The sequence below is a fragment of the Pleurodeles waltl genome, chromosome 6 (assembly GCF_031143425.1).
Source record: "Pleurodeles waltl isolate 20211129_DDA chromosome 6, aPleWal1.hap1.20221129, whole genome shotgun sequence".
Taxonomy (NCBI): domain Eukaryota; kingdom Metazoa; phylum Chordata; class Amphibia; order Caudata; family Salamandridae; genus Pleurodeles; species Pleurodeles waltl.
The window spans coordinates 977,089,338-977,105,520 of NC_090445.1; the positions used below are offsets into that span (position 1 = coordinate 977,089,338).

The 16,183-nt window shown below is 44.8% G+C and overlaps 1 protein-coding gene across 3 annotated transcripts in view; it reads right to left on the minus strand.

Annotated features, from left to right (window-relative positions):
• The window catches only part of TBC1D12 (TBC1 domain family member 12), a 407,968-nt gene that overhangs the window by 133,794 nt on the left and 257,991 nt on the right, over positions 1–16,183 (minus strand). For all 3 annotated transcript variants that reach the window (XM_069239854.1, XM_069239853.1, XM_069239852.1), the window contains one exon: positions 5,484–5,564. In XM_069239854.1, coding sequence (XP_069095955.1) covers positions 5,484–5,564 — 81 coding nt within the window. The remainder of the gene's footprint in view (positions 1–5,483; positions 5,565–16,183) is intronic.

A 16,183-nucleotide genomic window follows, 5' to 3' on the forward strand; every position in this document is an offset into this window, starting at 1 on the left:
CCTGATAACTCGGTAAAGCCTTTGGAAAGTGGAACTCAGATCAGAAGTATAAATGGTTGTATTCAAGACACAACTGATTTTATCTCAGATGCTGACGAGCATCCACCCTCACCAAAATGCAAAAGGAAACCCCAATTAGCAAGGAAGGACATAGTACCTAGACAAGAGCCACTTGTTAACATTAGACCTGGCTCTCTGGAAGCCCAACCTAACGCACCTATCCAAAACACACAAACTCGCTCGCAAAATGTAAAATCTGACTATAAGAATAAATTCCACACGGCGAAAGGGAAAACTAGTGCTGCAGAGTCGACGAATGCTTTAGAAAAACTAGTTAGTTCATGCTTTGACCACGTAATAAAACACCTAACTCAATTGGAGGGAAAGATGGACTATCTGCTTAAATCACTGAAGCCACAATCTATAAGCCACCGGTCTCAACTATCCAGTATCTTGGCGACATTGATCCTAATGCTAGCGCCCCTCCAACGCATCAGATTCTACCACCCATTCCCCAGACCACCCAAAGACAAGTTGATTCTCGTGTTTTACCCGATAGAATTAGTAATTCCCTACCTCATAAAATGGCGCTAAAAAGTGGGGAACACGTAAATATTCCTAAAGTTTATCAGGGCACCTCTTCAATAGGGAGAGACACACTTGACCTCCCGCCTGCGGCAACCCCCTATGTAGTAGTTCTCGCCAACGTTCCCACTTTACCTGGAATACAGGGGGAATCATGGGCAGCCTTGAGGAACAAGCCCCTGAATTGGATTGCAATCTGTATGAAACCTGGTTTGACAAATAAACTCTTTGAAGACATTAAGATGGTTAGAAGGGTGAAATGGGTGGGTAGAATAAAATATTTAGGGGTGATTGCATAGTCCTTTCATTTAAAACTCCTTTGCTGGTCAAAGACATCCTAAGAAATTTAAGCTCACAGCAGATTACCGACCATGGCATTGCCCTGCTTCCTTTCGGTTTTTTCTATACGAGCACCATAGGCCATGACGGCCCTGACCTTCGTTTTGAGGAACAAATAAGCAGGCCTGAGTCGCAATACACGATTCCTACTATAAATAGATTCTGGGGGCTCAGCATGGAAGATACAGATTGACTATCACCTGATAAGGAACTCTCCAGGCTCATGCACCCTATAGAAGCATTAGACCCCGTCCAAGTGGGCGTTGACAGCCTGGCAGTAGACCCTGGAGAAGAACGATTGGACATGGAACCTTCCCTTAGACAATTTGCCAAAGATTAACTGCTTCCAAAAGCCCCGTCAAAAAAATTCCCTACCTGTGTATTGACTCTTTTTGTACGCAAAGAAAGCAACATCATCCCAGAGAGAATTCAGGCAACCGACAAGCCCCCCGTGGGGCAGGCCAAAAAAATGCATAGAGAGCACTTTTCATTTCTATTTTGGAATGTGGCAGGCCTCCGATCTAAAGTGGAGGATGAGGCTTGGTTAGAATATATCCAGCGTTTTCCCTGGGTGCGTCTTCAAGAGACCTGGTCTGTGAATCTGACTCACATTAATGGCTACAGGACACTACATACTCCTGCCGTTCCTTCTGCACGGGGCAGGGCTAAGGGCGGCTTGTGCACCTTTATTTCTAATAAGTGTGACATTATCAAGGACATTGTCTTAACTTCTAATACGTTCTATCAAGTGATTACATGTGATTTAAAAAATACTGCACAATTGGTGGTTATTAATTTCTATAATAACGTACCCCTTCAAGACTTTCGATCAGTACTTAATCTCCTTCAGGACGATATAGATCGAGCTTGTAACTCCTCAAATAAACAGTCCTATATCGTGTGGGGTGGTGATTTTAACACACATCTGTGTCCTCGAATGGTTAAGGGTCTCTGCCCCCACGTCCCTGGTGGCGAGGATGACCCACTACACTTCATACACAATAATCCAGGCAATTTGTTGAATGAAGCTCTATTTAGTTTTGACCTTATCCTGTGCAATAGCCTGACCCATGGTAGACTACAACTGAAACCCACTTTTAATGGTAGGCATGCCAATACGATAATTTTATTTTACTTTCTAATAATCTTCTTCCTCATGTACTCGATTATAACATTCAAGATACTATACTTAGCGACCATAACCCTCAAATCTTAGGTCTCACACTTCCCCAATATATCCCCAAACATAGGGAAATGGAAGAGGTTGTAGAAAACATTGAATTGGGAGCAGGAAACGGCTATACAATCCGGTGGTCAGAGATTGAACCCATAGATTTTATGAAACGACTAATGACTAATTATTCTAAAGAATTTAATATCTGCCTCGCAGACAACACGAGCCCACGAGATTGCATTAAAGCCTTTACCGTAATTACTGATGGAATAAAACAGTCCCTTAAAGCAAGTGTTAGTAAACCGCGACCGAAGGAGGACAAAGGTTGGTTTGACGCTGAATGCACACAAGCCTGTAAGAATTTAAAACATTACCTACACCTAAAAAATCTGGACAAACGAGAAATAAGTCTAAAGAGGAAGGAGTATAAAAACGCCATAAAGAAAAGAAAACAGAACCTAAAAAATTAGGCATGGCAATCTCTCTACGATGCGAGCCTCCAGAATGATAATGTTAAGTTCTGGAAAATTGTGAATTCCCCCCTCCTATGCGATGGAAAAACACCAAAAATGTAAATTGCCATCACGGAAGAAGATTGGGTTGCTTTTTTCTCTGCCATTTATTCCTCAGAAAATCTGGTATCTGAAACAAATCTCCCTAAACTAGACTCTCATGCCATTATCTTACCATTTACACTAACTGAGGTTACTGACGCTATTAATGCAAGCAAAAGCGGAAAAGCCCCTGGCCCAGATGGAGTCCCAGCTGACCTATACAAATCTAACATGTCACTCTGGGGCCCTCTATTGACGCAGGTGCTACACGCCTGCTGTTCAACAGCTTTCATCTCGACCTGGGCTGAGTCTATAATTATTCCAATCTATAAAAAGGGAAATCGCCATAATCCTGCATGTTATCGCCCAATTTCCTTGCTCGATACACTTGCAAAGATTGCGGGACGCATTATTCTAAATAGATTGCAAGACTGGTCAGAGGAAAACCATATCCTCTCTGATTTACAATATGGGTTTAGGGATGGCATAGGGACAACGGAACAGGCTCTTAACTTAGAAATAATACTTGGTAAATATACAAGGGCCAAGCCTGGAGCCCTATATCTCTCGTTTGTCAATCTGACCTCCGCATTCGACTGCGTGGTGCATTCAAAACTGTGGTCTATCTTGTTGGACATGGGGGTTGATACTACCATAGTTCACTTTATTAGGGAACTGTATGCCAGAGCAAATGCCAGGGTTCGTTACGGGCGCCAGGGGGAATGCACTTCATCTTTTCCCATTGAACGAGGGGTGCGTCAAGGCTGTGTGCTAGCTCCCCTACTGTTCGCCTTATATATTAACAGGTTAGAGGGGGCTCTATCTGATGCCTGCAGTGATCTCCCACAAGTAGGCCCTCGGAAGATCCCGGCGCTCCTGTATGCGGATGAGGCTGTTCTGATGGCCCGTACCCCAGTGGCCCTGCAACGATTAATAACAACCTTTGATAATTGCATGGATGCCCTGGGTCTTAGAATTAATCACACTAAAACTTTTTCAATGACATGTTGCAGAAGTCGCACAAAGAATTGTCACTGAGTTAAAAGGCACGAAACTAGCCGATACAGGGACATTCTCGTACTTAGGCATCACGTTCGACAATAAAGGTACATGGGTACAAGCTATAAAAGCGAGGAAACTGCTATTTACAAAAACCGTTATGGCGATAAAAAACTGCTCTAAAAAGGTGGGGAGAGTAACTCCTAAAGATATGATGACTCTCTACAATGTGAAATGCGTCCCAGTTGCTTTGTATGGGGCAGGACTTTGGGGTTACCGGGACTGCAACACCTTACAGTTGACTGAAAACGCTCTTAATCTTAAGCGTCCCAAAATCAACCTCAACACTAGTATGCCACTAAGAAATGGGAGTAACATATCTTACAGATCTTATTCGTGTCCAACCAATTTTACTTTGGCATAAAGTATGGACCTCTGATCCTGCGAGGTTGAATAGGGCCATTATAGCAGAAGCTTTAGCACTTACTCACTTGCTCAAAATTCCATCGTTAAACCAAATAAAAGATTTTTTTGTTAAGCTGGGCCACCCTGAGCTGTTTTTTTACTCCAGATAAAATGAAAACAATCTCCAGGAAAGACCTGAAAAATACTTGCCTCACCTACCTGGCCGAATCGAGATGGGACATAGAGGCAAATAAATATAGTGTTAGGAGAAATCATAGGATACAGCAAACGAACGTCATGGAACCATATTTATGTAACGTTTTGAACCCAAGACATCGGTTTGTCCTTACGCGCTTAAGATTAGAGTCCTTTCATCGCCTTGTCAGTTTTCCCCTGATTAACGACTGGTCTTCACAACTGGAAAAATGTCCTTGCGATAAAATCTCTGATCAAAACACAATGCATACACTTCTCTTTTGTAAATATTACTCAACCTCTAGGAAAATGTTTGTGATACCATTTTTAAAATCAATGCACTTTAAACAATGTTGTCCAGCCTTTCAGTATCTTTTGTCCCTCCCATCTATCACGGTTTGTAATGGATTAGCTTTATTCCTGTGCTCAGTGATTAAGGCCAGATTATACTTTGAGGCAAATGAGTGAGTTTTTTAAGCGTCATACCTAAGAGTACCCTTCCTGTTTTAACTAAACTGTTTATTAACCCTTTTTAAACTTCTTCTATTTTTTTTTCTTTTTTATCTGGTTGTACCCATATTTATATGTATTTTAGCGTTTGCTCCTTTTTAACATTGCTTTTATGTATATTGACTTTTATAATTGATAAATTCAATCGAATAAAGTACTTTTGATGATGACGAAGAAGACATTTATTTCTAGCTGTTGTAGCACTCTCTGGCTCGTTGAAAAGCTGTGGAACACACTGCCACCAGTTAAATGTCAGGGAGAGGCTGCACAGATCTCCTAAACAGCCGGGTGCTTCCAAAAGTCCAAGAAGGATGGGAAAGAGACAGACAAATTAGGGGAGTAATTTATCTTGTGATCAATTCTTCATCAACCAAACTTTCACTTCAGATGTATTCTCCCCTTCTCTTACCCATGTCACCCCTTATGCGGGTATCTTTTTTGCAAAAACCCAAAGTATATTTACTCATCTAACAAAATTGATTTCTTGGCTTTACAGCACTCCTTGTTATTTTTCGTTTTCCACCAGGTTCTAGACTTCATTCTGCATTCTTTAAGTGACAGTATTATTAGAATTTTGACATGTTGATGTGGAGTATACATTATGAAATTACCCCAGACAGTATAAGCCTTGAATCATACACAGCACATTATTTATGCATGAAAACAGAAGCACAAATACAATCAATATTGCTATCATAATGAGTATATATTGAGGAGCCTACCATCTGTATCATTTGTCGAACAGGTTTCATTGAAGTTTTTCCATCGTTCCTTAGCTCTGGATAGGAAGATTTCATAAAGTTCTGTGCAGATAAAAATATTCAGAAAGGGTAAACCTAAACTAAAAATGCTAACAAATTCTGTGCTCATTCAAACAGTTAGAACTGTATCTTTGTTAGCTTCATCACATGTAACTAGGCCTTGAAGCTTTAATCTAAATTCTGTATTTGGCCACATGCATGCGCAAGCCATTCTTTAAAAAATACAGCATAGTATTACTTGGGAGTTAATTTTCTCTTCATTCTTTTCTCCTAATCTTGTGGTTGAGTATTTTGCACCAGGAACAATGATAGACAGTTTCTTCATACTTGCTTGCCACTGCTGGCAAGTGGATCAGTCTCCAGTTTTTCCTGTGACGCACATTGTTTTAGAAATTCTACATACATACGTTATTGTATTACCCATGCAATATAGTACTTTTGTTTAGAGATACTTACATTCTCAAATTATCAAAAGTAATGAAATTAAGTTTTCTTCCAATTAAAACATGTTTTTCTTAAATGTTTCTAGAGTCTGATACTTTTCAGCTGTCAACATATAACTATGACAAAATAATGCACGACTAACATACGTTCCGGTCTGCTCTATAGTGTGATACAAGTTTCATACAATTATCTTGCTTCATGGCCTGTATACCCAAACTATAAACAGAACTTAGCTAGCCGTCATTAGAGATTTGCCATCAACTCAGGTAACACCCATTTACAATTATGACCCATCTAAGACACCACACCAAACCTTTTTCTTCACAGATGATTGATCAATTGAAACAGAACCCCCTTATTGGACTATACAGTTGTTCCACCATCTTTTCCTGGCATATGATGTTAGCCCTTGGCCTCAAGATCCTGTGACCCTCATAAATATCTCAGTTTTAAAGGATTTACAACAGTTCCAATCTCTTCTGTTCATTCTTTCTTTAGCCCAGCAGGGCTCTGCTTTGGGCACCCTTAAAGGGTATTTATCTGCCATTTCTGCCTTTCCTCTGCTACCTGATCAGCCCTCTCTCTTCAAATCTCCTATTGTGACTAGGTTCCTAAAAGGGCTCACCCACTTATTTCCTCCCAGTCCATTTATCATGCTTCAGTGGTACCTTAATCTCGTACTTACTTATTTGAACAGGTCCTGGGTCTAAGGCAGACAGAACCTGAGACAGGGTGAGCATTTTGAATTTCTCCTTCTTGAGGAAGTAGTTCAGGTCCCGAAGGTCTAGGATAGGATGTAAGCCCTTGAACTTCGTTGGTAACAGAAAGTAGCGGGAATAACGACCACGACCTACTTCTGGCACAGGGACCTTTTCTACAGCTCCCTTGGCCCAGGGAGCTGCGACTTCCTGGCGGAGAAGCACCAACTGATCCTCCAGAAGGTGATGGAAGGATGGTGGCATGTGTGGTGGAGCAGATTTGAAAGGGAGGGAGTAGCCCTTCCGAATGATCTGCAAAACCCACCCGTCCATGGTGATATGTTCCCAGTGGGGCAGGTGATGGCGCATCCTGCCACCAACTAGGCGGGAGTGAGGGGACAGACTAGGAGGGTTTGGAGGCTTCCCTGTCTCACGCCCACGGGGATTCCGCATCCTCGGCCATGCGTAGGCTGGCCAGTGTGCGTGGCATGGTGGCTGTGTGGAGGACGCGACAGGGCGCCCCTTCCCTGTCCACGAAAGGTGTGAAAAGCGGACTATGGTGGGCGAGAGACAGAGGAAAGACCGAGCCGTAGCACAGGAATCCTCGAATCACTCCAAGGCCTAGACTGGAGGAAGAAAACAACTTCTTGCCAAACTGTTCCAGCCTTTTGGATTCCCTATTCGAGGGTGGGGAAGGGAACGCACCTGAAGAAGAGGAAGCCTGGATAACAAGACTCTCAGGCGTGGGGTGTTGGGACAGGAATATAGGGTCATTCGGAGAGGGCCGATGGCGGCGTGCAATAGTTCTTTTCACAGGAGCTACTGTGTTGGGTTTGGACCATGTACCCAAAAGGACATCGGTGAGTGCTTCATTGAATGGTAAAAGGGGTTCTGAAGTAGAAGCTCCAGGCTGAAGCACCTCCGTCAGGAGATTAGACCTGACCTCTACAGTAGGAAGCTCAAGGCCGAGGACCTCAGCTGCCCTACTGACAACCTTACCAAATGTTGCTCCCTCCGCCGTAGCCACGGTAGGAGGAGACAGCATGCCAGCGTCAGGAGAAGTATCTAGACCACTGGCTTCGCCTAATTCCTGTGCCCAGTCCATAGCAGGGTCATCCTGGTATTCATAACGGTCCAGGGACCCCTCAAATTCCTCCCCATATTCGTACCCATTGGAAAAAGGGTCCAAATCCGACTTAGGGCGAATAGGCCCCACCACAGCCGAAGGCAGCGTCGGCCAACGCCGCTCCGACTCAGTTGTCGGGGATAAGAATCGGGTCGATGTCAGTAGAGGGCACCACCGATGTCAGGAGCGCTGTTAATCGACCCGGCGCCGGGGAAGGTCTCAAGGGTGCGACCGGCACCAGTACGGATTCACCCACTGATCTGGAGGTGACCTTGGTGGCCGGGGCCGAAGCTGCCAGCACGGAACCCGAAGGCTCCTCAGTCGAACCCCTTGGGCCCCGAAGGCGCCGTATCTGGGGTCGACCCACCCAAAAATGAGGCGCATGGCCTCGTAAAACTGGGGGCGGGTCGTGCCAGCTCCAGGAAACTCTGGGAAGCACATAGCCGATGAAGACGCAGGCTCCAAGGACGGAGGCCTAGTGCGTGGACGCTCTTCCCATGTCGCGTCAGCCGAGCGACGGGGTGAAGTCGGAGAGCGATGGGACTTTTTCGAGTTCTTCTTCTTCTTCTTACCTTGACCCAAGGATTTAGAAGAAGACAAGTGGTGATGACTCCACAGCCGATCTCAATACCTTCCTCTCAAGCGAGACCGGGACATACGCGGAGTCGAGTGCCAGGCCGCCATTAGCTTTAGGGACCGCTCCCTCAAAGCCTTCGGGTGCATGGCTTGACATTCTGAGCACGACTTCGGGCCATGGTCGCGCTTGAGGCAAAACAAACGCGATGAGGACCGTCACCGACGTCGTCAGATGGCAGTCCTCACAAGGCTTGAACCCTGTCTTTGGGGAAATCCTCGATGCACCAAAGTTCATACACAAAAATACTCGACAAAACGGTCGTATTCGGCCAAAAAATAGCCAAGGGTAGCTCTTCTCCGGATCAGCGCGAGGCGCAGAAAGAAAAGAACTGACGTCACTGCACGAGGGTGGTGTCTATGTACTACTCCCGACATCATCACGGTGACCACGACGCCTACGGAGTCGACCTACGCCACCTACCGACACGCAAGGGTATTGCTCAAAGAAAAATCTCCAGATCCAGTCTGACACCAGGGGGAAAATTCTAAGGTAAGAAATCTGCAACTAGAAGTCTCTATCAGATATACTCAATTTAATCCGGTTAAAAGTTTATACTAACTAAATAAAATCTACATAAATAAACTTATTCAAACTGTGAACTCTTTGATTGCTAGTGATTGCATACATCACGTTTTTCACCCATTTCTTCTGTGATCGAAGTTTTTATCCAGTATCCCGTTCAGCCTTACTGAGACTAAAGTATTTTATAAGCGACTTGGAGGTTGAGCTGGTGTTCCATGTGCAAACAAAAGAATCCTCATTTCTTCTGGGGCATATTCAATTACAGAACTCTGGGGGACTGTAAACTGACGACCACCCACAGTGACTTTTACTAGGTATCCCACAGAACCCAGGCAATATCACTTCAGCCACCTCAAACCCAAATGAGTGGTGAGGGTGATCCTGGCCTTAAGCTGCAATGTGTACTCTGGAACAAAGCAAAGCTGTATGGCTGGACTCAATGACGCAGCTCGCAAACCACATCTTTGCCACCAGCTCTTTTGGAAAAGACAGATATCCTACATGAGAAGGGCCTCAAGCCAAGTCTGGGTAGGACACCATCGCTGACGAGTTGGCATTACTGGCAGGTGCCAAGGAGTCAAAGTGCACAATATATAAATGTGTGCCAGAAGTTTACGCATATTGAGACAAAGGTGGTGGTGTCTGAAGGTCAATGTATAAATAGCATGAAACACATTTGGATGAAATATTGACTTACTCCCGAATGTATTTATACCCTTGCAAAAAATCATTAAGGCTCAGTGTTGGAAACTTACAGACACAGCATATCACCATGATAGTAAACTGTTTAAAAAAAAAAAAAACATTTGTATGTTAATGGCTAAAAAGGTATTTCCTACAAAACCATATTTAAATCCTACTTTGGACAAAGGCGAACTGCATACTTTCCATGCCTATTGCGAGACGTTATATACAGCCTCACCTTTAGAAGCCACAGAAATAACCTCTTATCTGTAATCTGTCTATGTACCATACCTCCATTGGTGGATAAACAATTGGATGATCCCATATGGTTGCCAAAGTTCTTGCAGTTATTTAAAAAAATCGGAAGATGAGCATAGCACCTGTCCCAGATAGTTGCTAGATCAGTACTTTATGAACAATTTGCACCCCTTATAGCCCACTCCTTACAGAAGTCTTTAATTGCCCCAACTCGGTCCCAAGGGCTGACTAAGTCCATGGCCGAAGCAAAGATCACCCCTATAATGAAGCCAGGCAAAGATACACCTTGTGCTTATCATATTCAGATTTCCCTATTGAACCAAACACAAAGATCTTTGGTAAGATTCTGGCGAACCGTCTGGGGATGGAGCTGCTGCTTTTAATGCACGCCGATCAGACTGAATTTATTCTGGCCAGCTCAACCTGTGACAATAGCAAAAAGGCACTCACCTCATAGGATTGGCAACTGAACTGTAAATAAGCACCTCTCCAGTCTCTGGATACAGAGAAAGCATTCAACAGGTAGACTGGGGGCACAATGAAGTCAACACTTGTTAGATAAGAGATTGGGGTCACATTTAGAGGTTGGGTTGACACATTCTGCTCTTCAACCTGGCCCAAAATACGGGTGAACATGTGGAGATACAGAAAGGCACAAGGGACTTCTGTCCCCTCTCACTACCCTGTGTTTTTCACAATATATCTGGAACCCTGCTTGCAAAAGCGAAGAGAACAGCAGCAAACAGGGGACTCAACTTTCACTGAGATACATTTAAGGTGTCACCCTTGGGTGATGATATTCTGTGATAGCGCACCACACCAAGACACTCTCAACAGGAACTGTTTCCAATGTTAGAATAATACCACACATTAACAGACCACCACATTCATCTTCACAAATATGAAGGACTGATACCAGCAGGGGGGAAAATGGCCACACCCTTAAAAGGTAGAGACCACTTTTGATAGATGCTAAACAGGTTAAATCACCTAGAGATCTATCTAACTCCTGTGCAGAGAATCCTATCTTGCTTTAATGGGAAACAAGAGTTAGCTTAGACCTCTTGCTTGTAGACTCATACTCTAGTCACCCAGTGACTTTTATCCTGCACTTTTTAGCTTGCTTATTTAATTAGATCTTTCAAGATGGCTGCATTGTTTCTAGTTAGGCCAACGTTTTAGTTTCATGTTATCAGTGCCATCGCGCTTAGGCGTCACTATCCAGTGACAAAGATAAACAAACTGCAGAAACTCACCACAGGGGACATGGTGCTCCAGGATCCTGTCACGGGACACTCTGTCCCATAATGCCTAGAGGAGGGGGCGGAGCCAGAGGAGGAAGGAAGCGCTCTTAAGCGCTACATCTACGCCGCTGTGTGGGGCGCTCGCAAGCCACACCCGGGCAAAGCCTGGGCCAAGGGCGGGCCCGTCCCTTGCCTGTCATTGGCAAGAAGAGGCCGGGCTGGGCCACCCCTCTTAGTTCCAGCAGAGGAGGTAAGTGACTGGGCCTCAGATCTTATATGGACTGTATACATGGTTTTATTTATTGTAATTAACTTTTATGGTGGAAGAAAGTCTTTGTCTCACCAGCAAGTCAAATAGTGGCTGATCCCAGTGATTGACATGAGAGGCCTCTAGGGCACCTGTGGCCTCAGTGGAAATCCGTGAAGATGGGCAAGAGAAAGACATTGCCAAATGGGGATCAGGGAGGAGGGGAAAATGGTAAATCGAACTCAAACTCAACATTGGATTCCTTTTCAGTACGTGCTGTTGGGGTAGTCACGAGAGAGACTGATCTGGTAGAAAGGAGACTCTCGCTAGAGTTGGGTGACTGGCAACAAACTTCCACTGAGGATGGGGGCTTGGGGATCATTAAGGGTGAGGATGGACAGTCCTGGGTTAGCCAGGGGGATTTGCCCAAAACCCCAGAGCAAGCTGAACCAGAGGGGTCAGGGGCAAAGGGTTTGAGAAGAGGAATGAGGAAGAGCAAGAGGCTTTTGTTGGTCTCTCCGCCGGGCAATAGCAGTCCTCCTCTGAAAAAGAGTAAGACTGCAAACAGACCGGGGAAGAAAACTAAATTGCCCTGCCTGCCTACCCTAACTTGACCCCTTTGGGCCCTATGGATCAGTGCCCTGGTTTCTGCTTTGAAAACGTATTGCCAAAATTTAAAGAAATGATCGAGTCTTGCTTGGCCCCGGTAATGGAGACACTGCAGGTGCTTGAAACTGCAGTTTCTCAGATGATTGGAAAGAGAGGCCAAAGCTGGTTCCTGATAAAGAGGGCCTTTTGGATCCTAGTTGGCAAAGTAGTTTGCCCGAGAGGATACCTCACAAAAAGAAAAACTTAACCCCCTGTTGGGAGAGATGCAAAAACCTCCAAGCTATCCCATCTCAAGGGCTGCTGGTCTTTGCACAGACTGTGATGGGAAATTCCTCAGTAACCCCTGAGAAACTGCAGGAGGGAGGGTGGCAGGATATTTGGTAGTGGGTGTATGGAAAGCGTAGGTGTGACTCAAGATAGGAGTGAGACTCAAAACTCTCAAGGGGTAAATTGTCCTCCCCTTGTGTGTTTAGAGCTTCCTCCAGCCTGCACACCTTATGTGGTGGTGCTTACTGGTGTTCCCCCCCCTTAGCACCGGGTTTAAGTGAATCCACTGCCCAATTAAAGAATAAGACCTGCCATTGGTTGAGTAAAAATCGTGACTTTGTCTGCAAGGGCTTTGATGATATCCTGTTCGTCAGAAGAACTGACTGGGTCGGGCCCCGGGTAAAGGTTGGCCATTGCGACTGTATGATTGTAAATTGTAGATATCTAGGCCTGGCCCAGAGGATCCTTTTGTCACAACGTTTTCCATTCCAGCTGAAGAGTAAGAAAAGCGTGGATTTTTATAGAAGACACCATTAAATTAGCTCCCATTTTATTGTGGATTTTAATTTGGTCGAATAAATTTGCGTCCCTTAACAGGGAAATCATGCAGGATTGTCTGCGATGCGATCACGCTAAGGAAATTCCCTGGTTGGCTTATGTAAGAAAGGTAGTTAATGCATTGGGACGCTTAGACATCTTTGATGCAGCAGAGGGTCTATTCAGTGCGGACAAAAGGTGGGTAAAGCAGAATTTCCTAAAACTGTCAATGGCCAAGAGGGAGGAGGTGGAGCTAAGGAAGAAATTAGTGGGGGATTTTATTATGATAAAGATGGGGGTGGGCCCAGGGACCTACCTCTTGGAGGTTAAAAACGTATAGGAAAGGACTCCCATTACACAATTTTGTTTGGGGTTGATTAGAACTAATCCGTGTTTCCCGTTAGGGTAGTTTGACCAGAACACCATCAAACTGTGTCCATGTGATGGTGTTTCCCCGCAGACTGTAATGCATTTTACTATGTTTTGTGAGCTATATGCACCTTTTAGAAAACAATATTTAGTCCCTCTTTTGAGGGACAGGGGTTTTGTGCAATACCGTCCAGCTTTTATGTGGTTATGTATGACTTCTGATGCGTTGGTGTGGTGAGGGATTGGCTCCTTCTTAAAGGGAGCTATAACTTTGCAGAACAGTGTACATTTTTAAATTATGGTTTAGTGTCTATATACATTTTTATCTTACTGTGGAACCATCAATTTGAACAATGTAATCTTAAAAGCAATTTTCTTTTAATTGATTTTAAAATGTAATTGGGGGCCATAGGGTCCAAGAGATTGTGATGCTTTGGGTATTTATATGTTTTTATGGTTGAAAACTTTTAAACCGAATAAAGTGATATGATTATGATGAAACAAACTGCAGGTATTCACATTGGGTACTTTCCCTCTTTGCACTTTCGAGGTAATTGTTTACACAAATTGCCGCCCCAAGCATGTCTTGTTATCTATTGTTCAGGAACAGACTTACATCAGGGGTCTGATCAGATCTCTATAAATAAATTTCACACAGACAGATAGTCAGAGAGATTCTGACCAGATGCTGCACGTCGCCTTGAAGCTGACCCAGTCTTCGTGTCACCACTAAGAATGATTTAGAGACCTCATTCCAAGGTAACAAGGGTTGGGAGGCTATTCTCATGGACACTGCATTGGCAGATTAGGTTATCACACCAAGCTCTCTTTAGGTTAGGTTCATCATGTTAGGGTATTAGGATATACATTATATCTAATGTCATTTTAGGTTATTGCAAGATGGTGGGGGTTTCTGTACTAATGACAAATTTTCACAATTCTGTTTCTTTCACTGTTCATTATCCTAATCATTGCAGCCCATGCAATTTATCGTAGATTTCAAGTTTGCTAATAAACACCTATTAATACTTTTACTACATCTTTTTCATTGCCTGTGTGTTTGACTGAGACATGTCAATGTGAGAAAGGGGTAATCTCCGTTTAACGACGATCTGTGAGGAATCCACAGGTAGCTATTGTATCCACCAGAAAAAGCGTTATCGAAGGTAAGTAACTTGTTCTTCTGGTGGATACAAACTACCTGTGGATTCCTCACCTTATGAATAGAGCCCCAAAGCAGTACCGCACTCGGAGGTGGGTGCCCATCTGATTACACCAAGAAATCCTGTAAGACAGATCGTGCAAAATGGCCGTCCCTCCGAACCTCAGAATCCAAGCAGTAATGCTTTGCAAAGGTATGGAGGGACGCCCAAGTTGCCGCCTTGCAAATGTCCACCACCGGGACTCCCCTTGCCAGGGCCAACTTAGCCCTGGTGGAGTGGACCCCGATACCCTCAGGAGGAACTTTCTTTGCCAATGAGTAGCAAACTTTTATACATAAGAATGACCCACCTGGAGATTGTTCTTTTATGGACTGCTCTGCCCTTCCGCTGACCAACATACCCCACAACAGCTGATCCTCCAGGCGAAAGTCTTTCGTCCTCTCAATTTAAAAACTAAGAGCCCTTCTAGGGTCCAATCGATGGAGTTTCTCTTCCTCTTTAGAGGGGTGGGGAGGAGGGTAGAAAGAGGGAAGGGTAATAGTTTGCCCCATATGAAAAGGAGTGACAACATTTGGCAGGAAAGCCGCCCTGGTTTTCAGTACCACTTTATCAGGGAAAGCCAAGGTAAAGGGGGGCTTTACGGAAAGGGCTTGAAGCTCCCCAACCCTCCTAGCATAGGTTATAGCGATTAGGAAAACAGTCTTAAGGACCGAATACCTTAAAGGACATGAATGCATGGGCTCGAACAGTGAACCCATCAGAAATGTTAAAACAAGATTTAAATCCCACTGAGGCATATGAAAGGGTGTGGGAGGAAACTTATTAAGCAAGCCCTTAATAAATCTATTTACAATCGGAGATTTAAATAAAGAGGGCTGGTCCGGGAGGCAAAGAAAAGCCGATAGAGCAGCCAAATAGCCTTTAACTGTAGCCACTGAACAGCCTTTCTTTGCTAAATCAAGAGCAAATAACAAAACATCGGAGAGGTGGGCATTCAAGGAATCTTTCTGTTTCTCTCCACACCAAATCACAAATTTAGCCCACCTACCAGTATAAATGGATTTAGTGGAGTGTCGCCTAGACGATGGAATAACATCCACTGCATCCGGTGGGAGAGAAAAGGAACTCAGGTTGCCCCGTTCAATCTCCAGGCATGAAGGTACAGGCTCTGTAGGTGGGGGTGTAGAACCTGCCCCTGCGACTGCGAGAGGAGGTCTGCCCTGAGCGGGAGATGGAGCGGAGGGCACTTTGAGAGTTGCAGAAGGTGTGTGTACCACATCCTTCTCAGCCAATCCGGTGCCACTAAGATGACTTGGGCCCCGTCTTGGTAAATCTTCCTTAGGACCCAAGGAATCAAGGGTATGGCAGGAAACGCGTAAAGCAACTGGCCATCCCAGGGTATTTGAAACGCGTCCCCCAACGCTCCTTGCATCGGATACTGGAGACTGCAGAACGACTGGCAGTGTACGTTCTCCCAAGTGGCGAACAGATTTACCTGCGGAGATCCCCACATACCGAAGATGTACCGGACCAGGTCTGGATGGAGACGCCACTCGTGATCAGCCGAGAAGCACCGACTGAGACTGTCCGCACATATGTTCAGAACCCCGGCCAAATGATTTGCTATCAAGCAAATCTGATGGTCCTGAGCCCAGGACCACCACCGCAAAGCTTTTCTGCAGAGAAGGTACGACCCTACTCCTCCCTGCTTGTTTACGTACCACATCGCAGTATTGTTGTCTGTGAGGACTTGAACCGACTGACCGCGAAGGAAAGGAAGGCCTTGAGAGCCAGACGTATCGCCTGCAGTTCCAACAGATTGATATGAAACATCTGTTCCACCGGAGACCAATAAC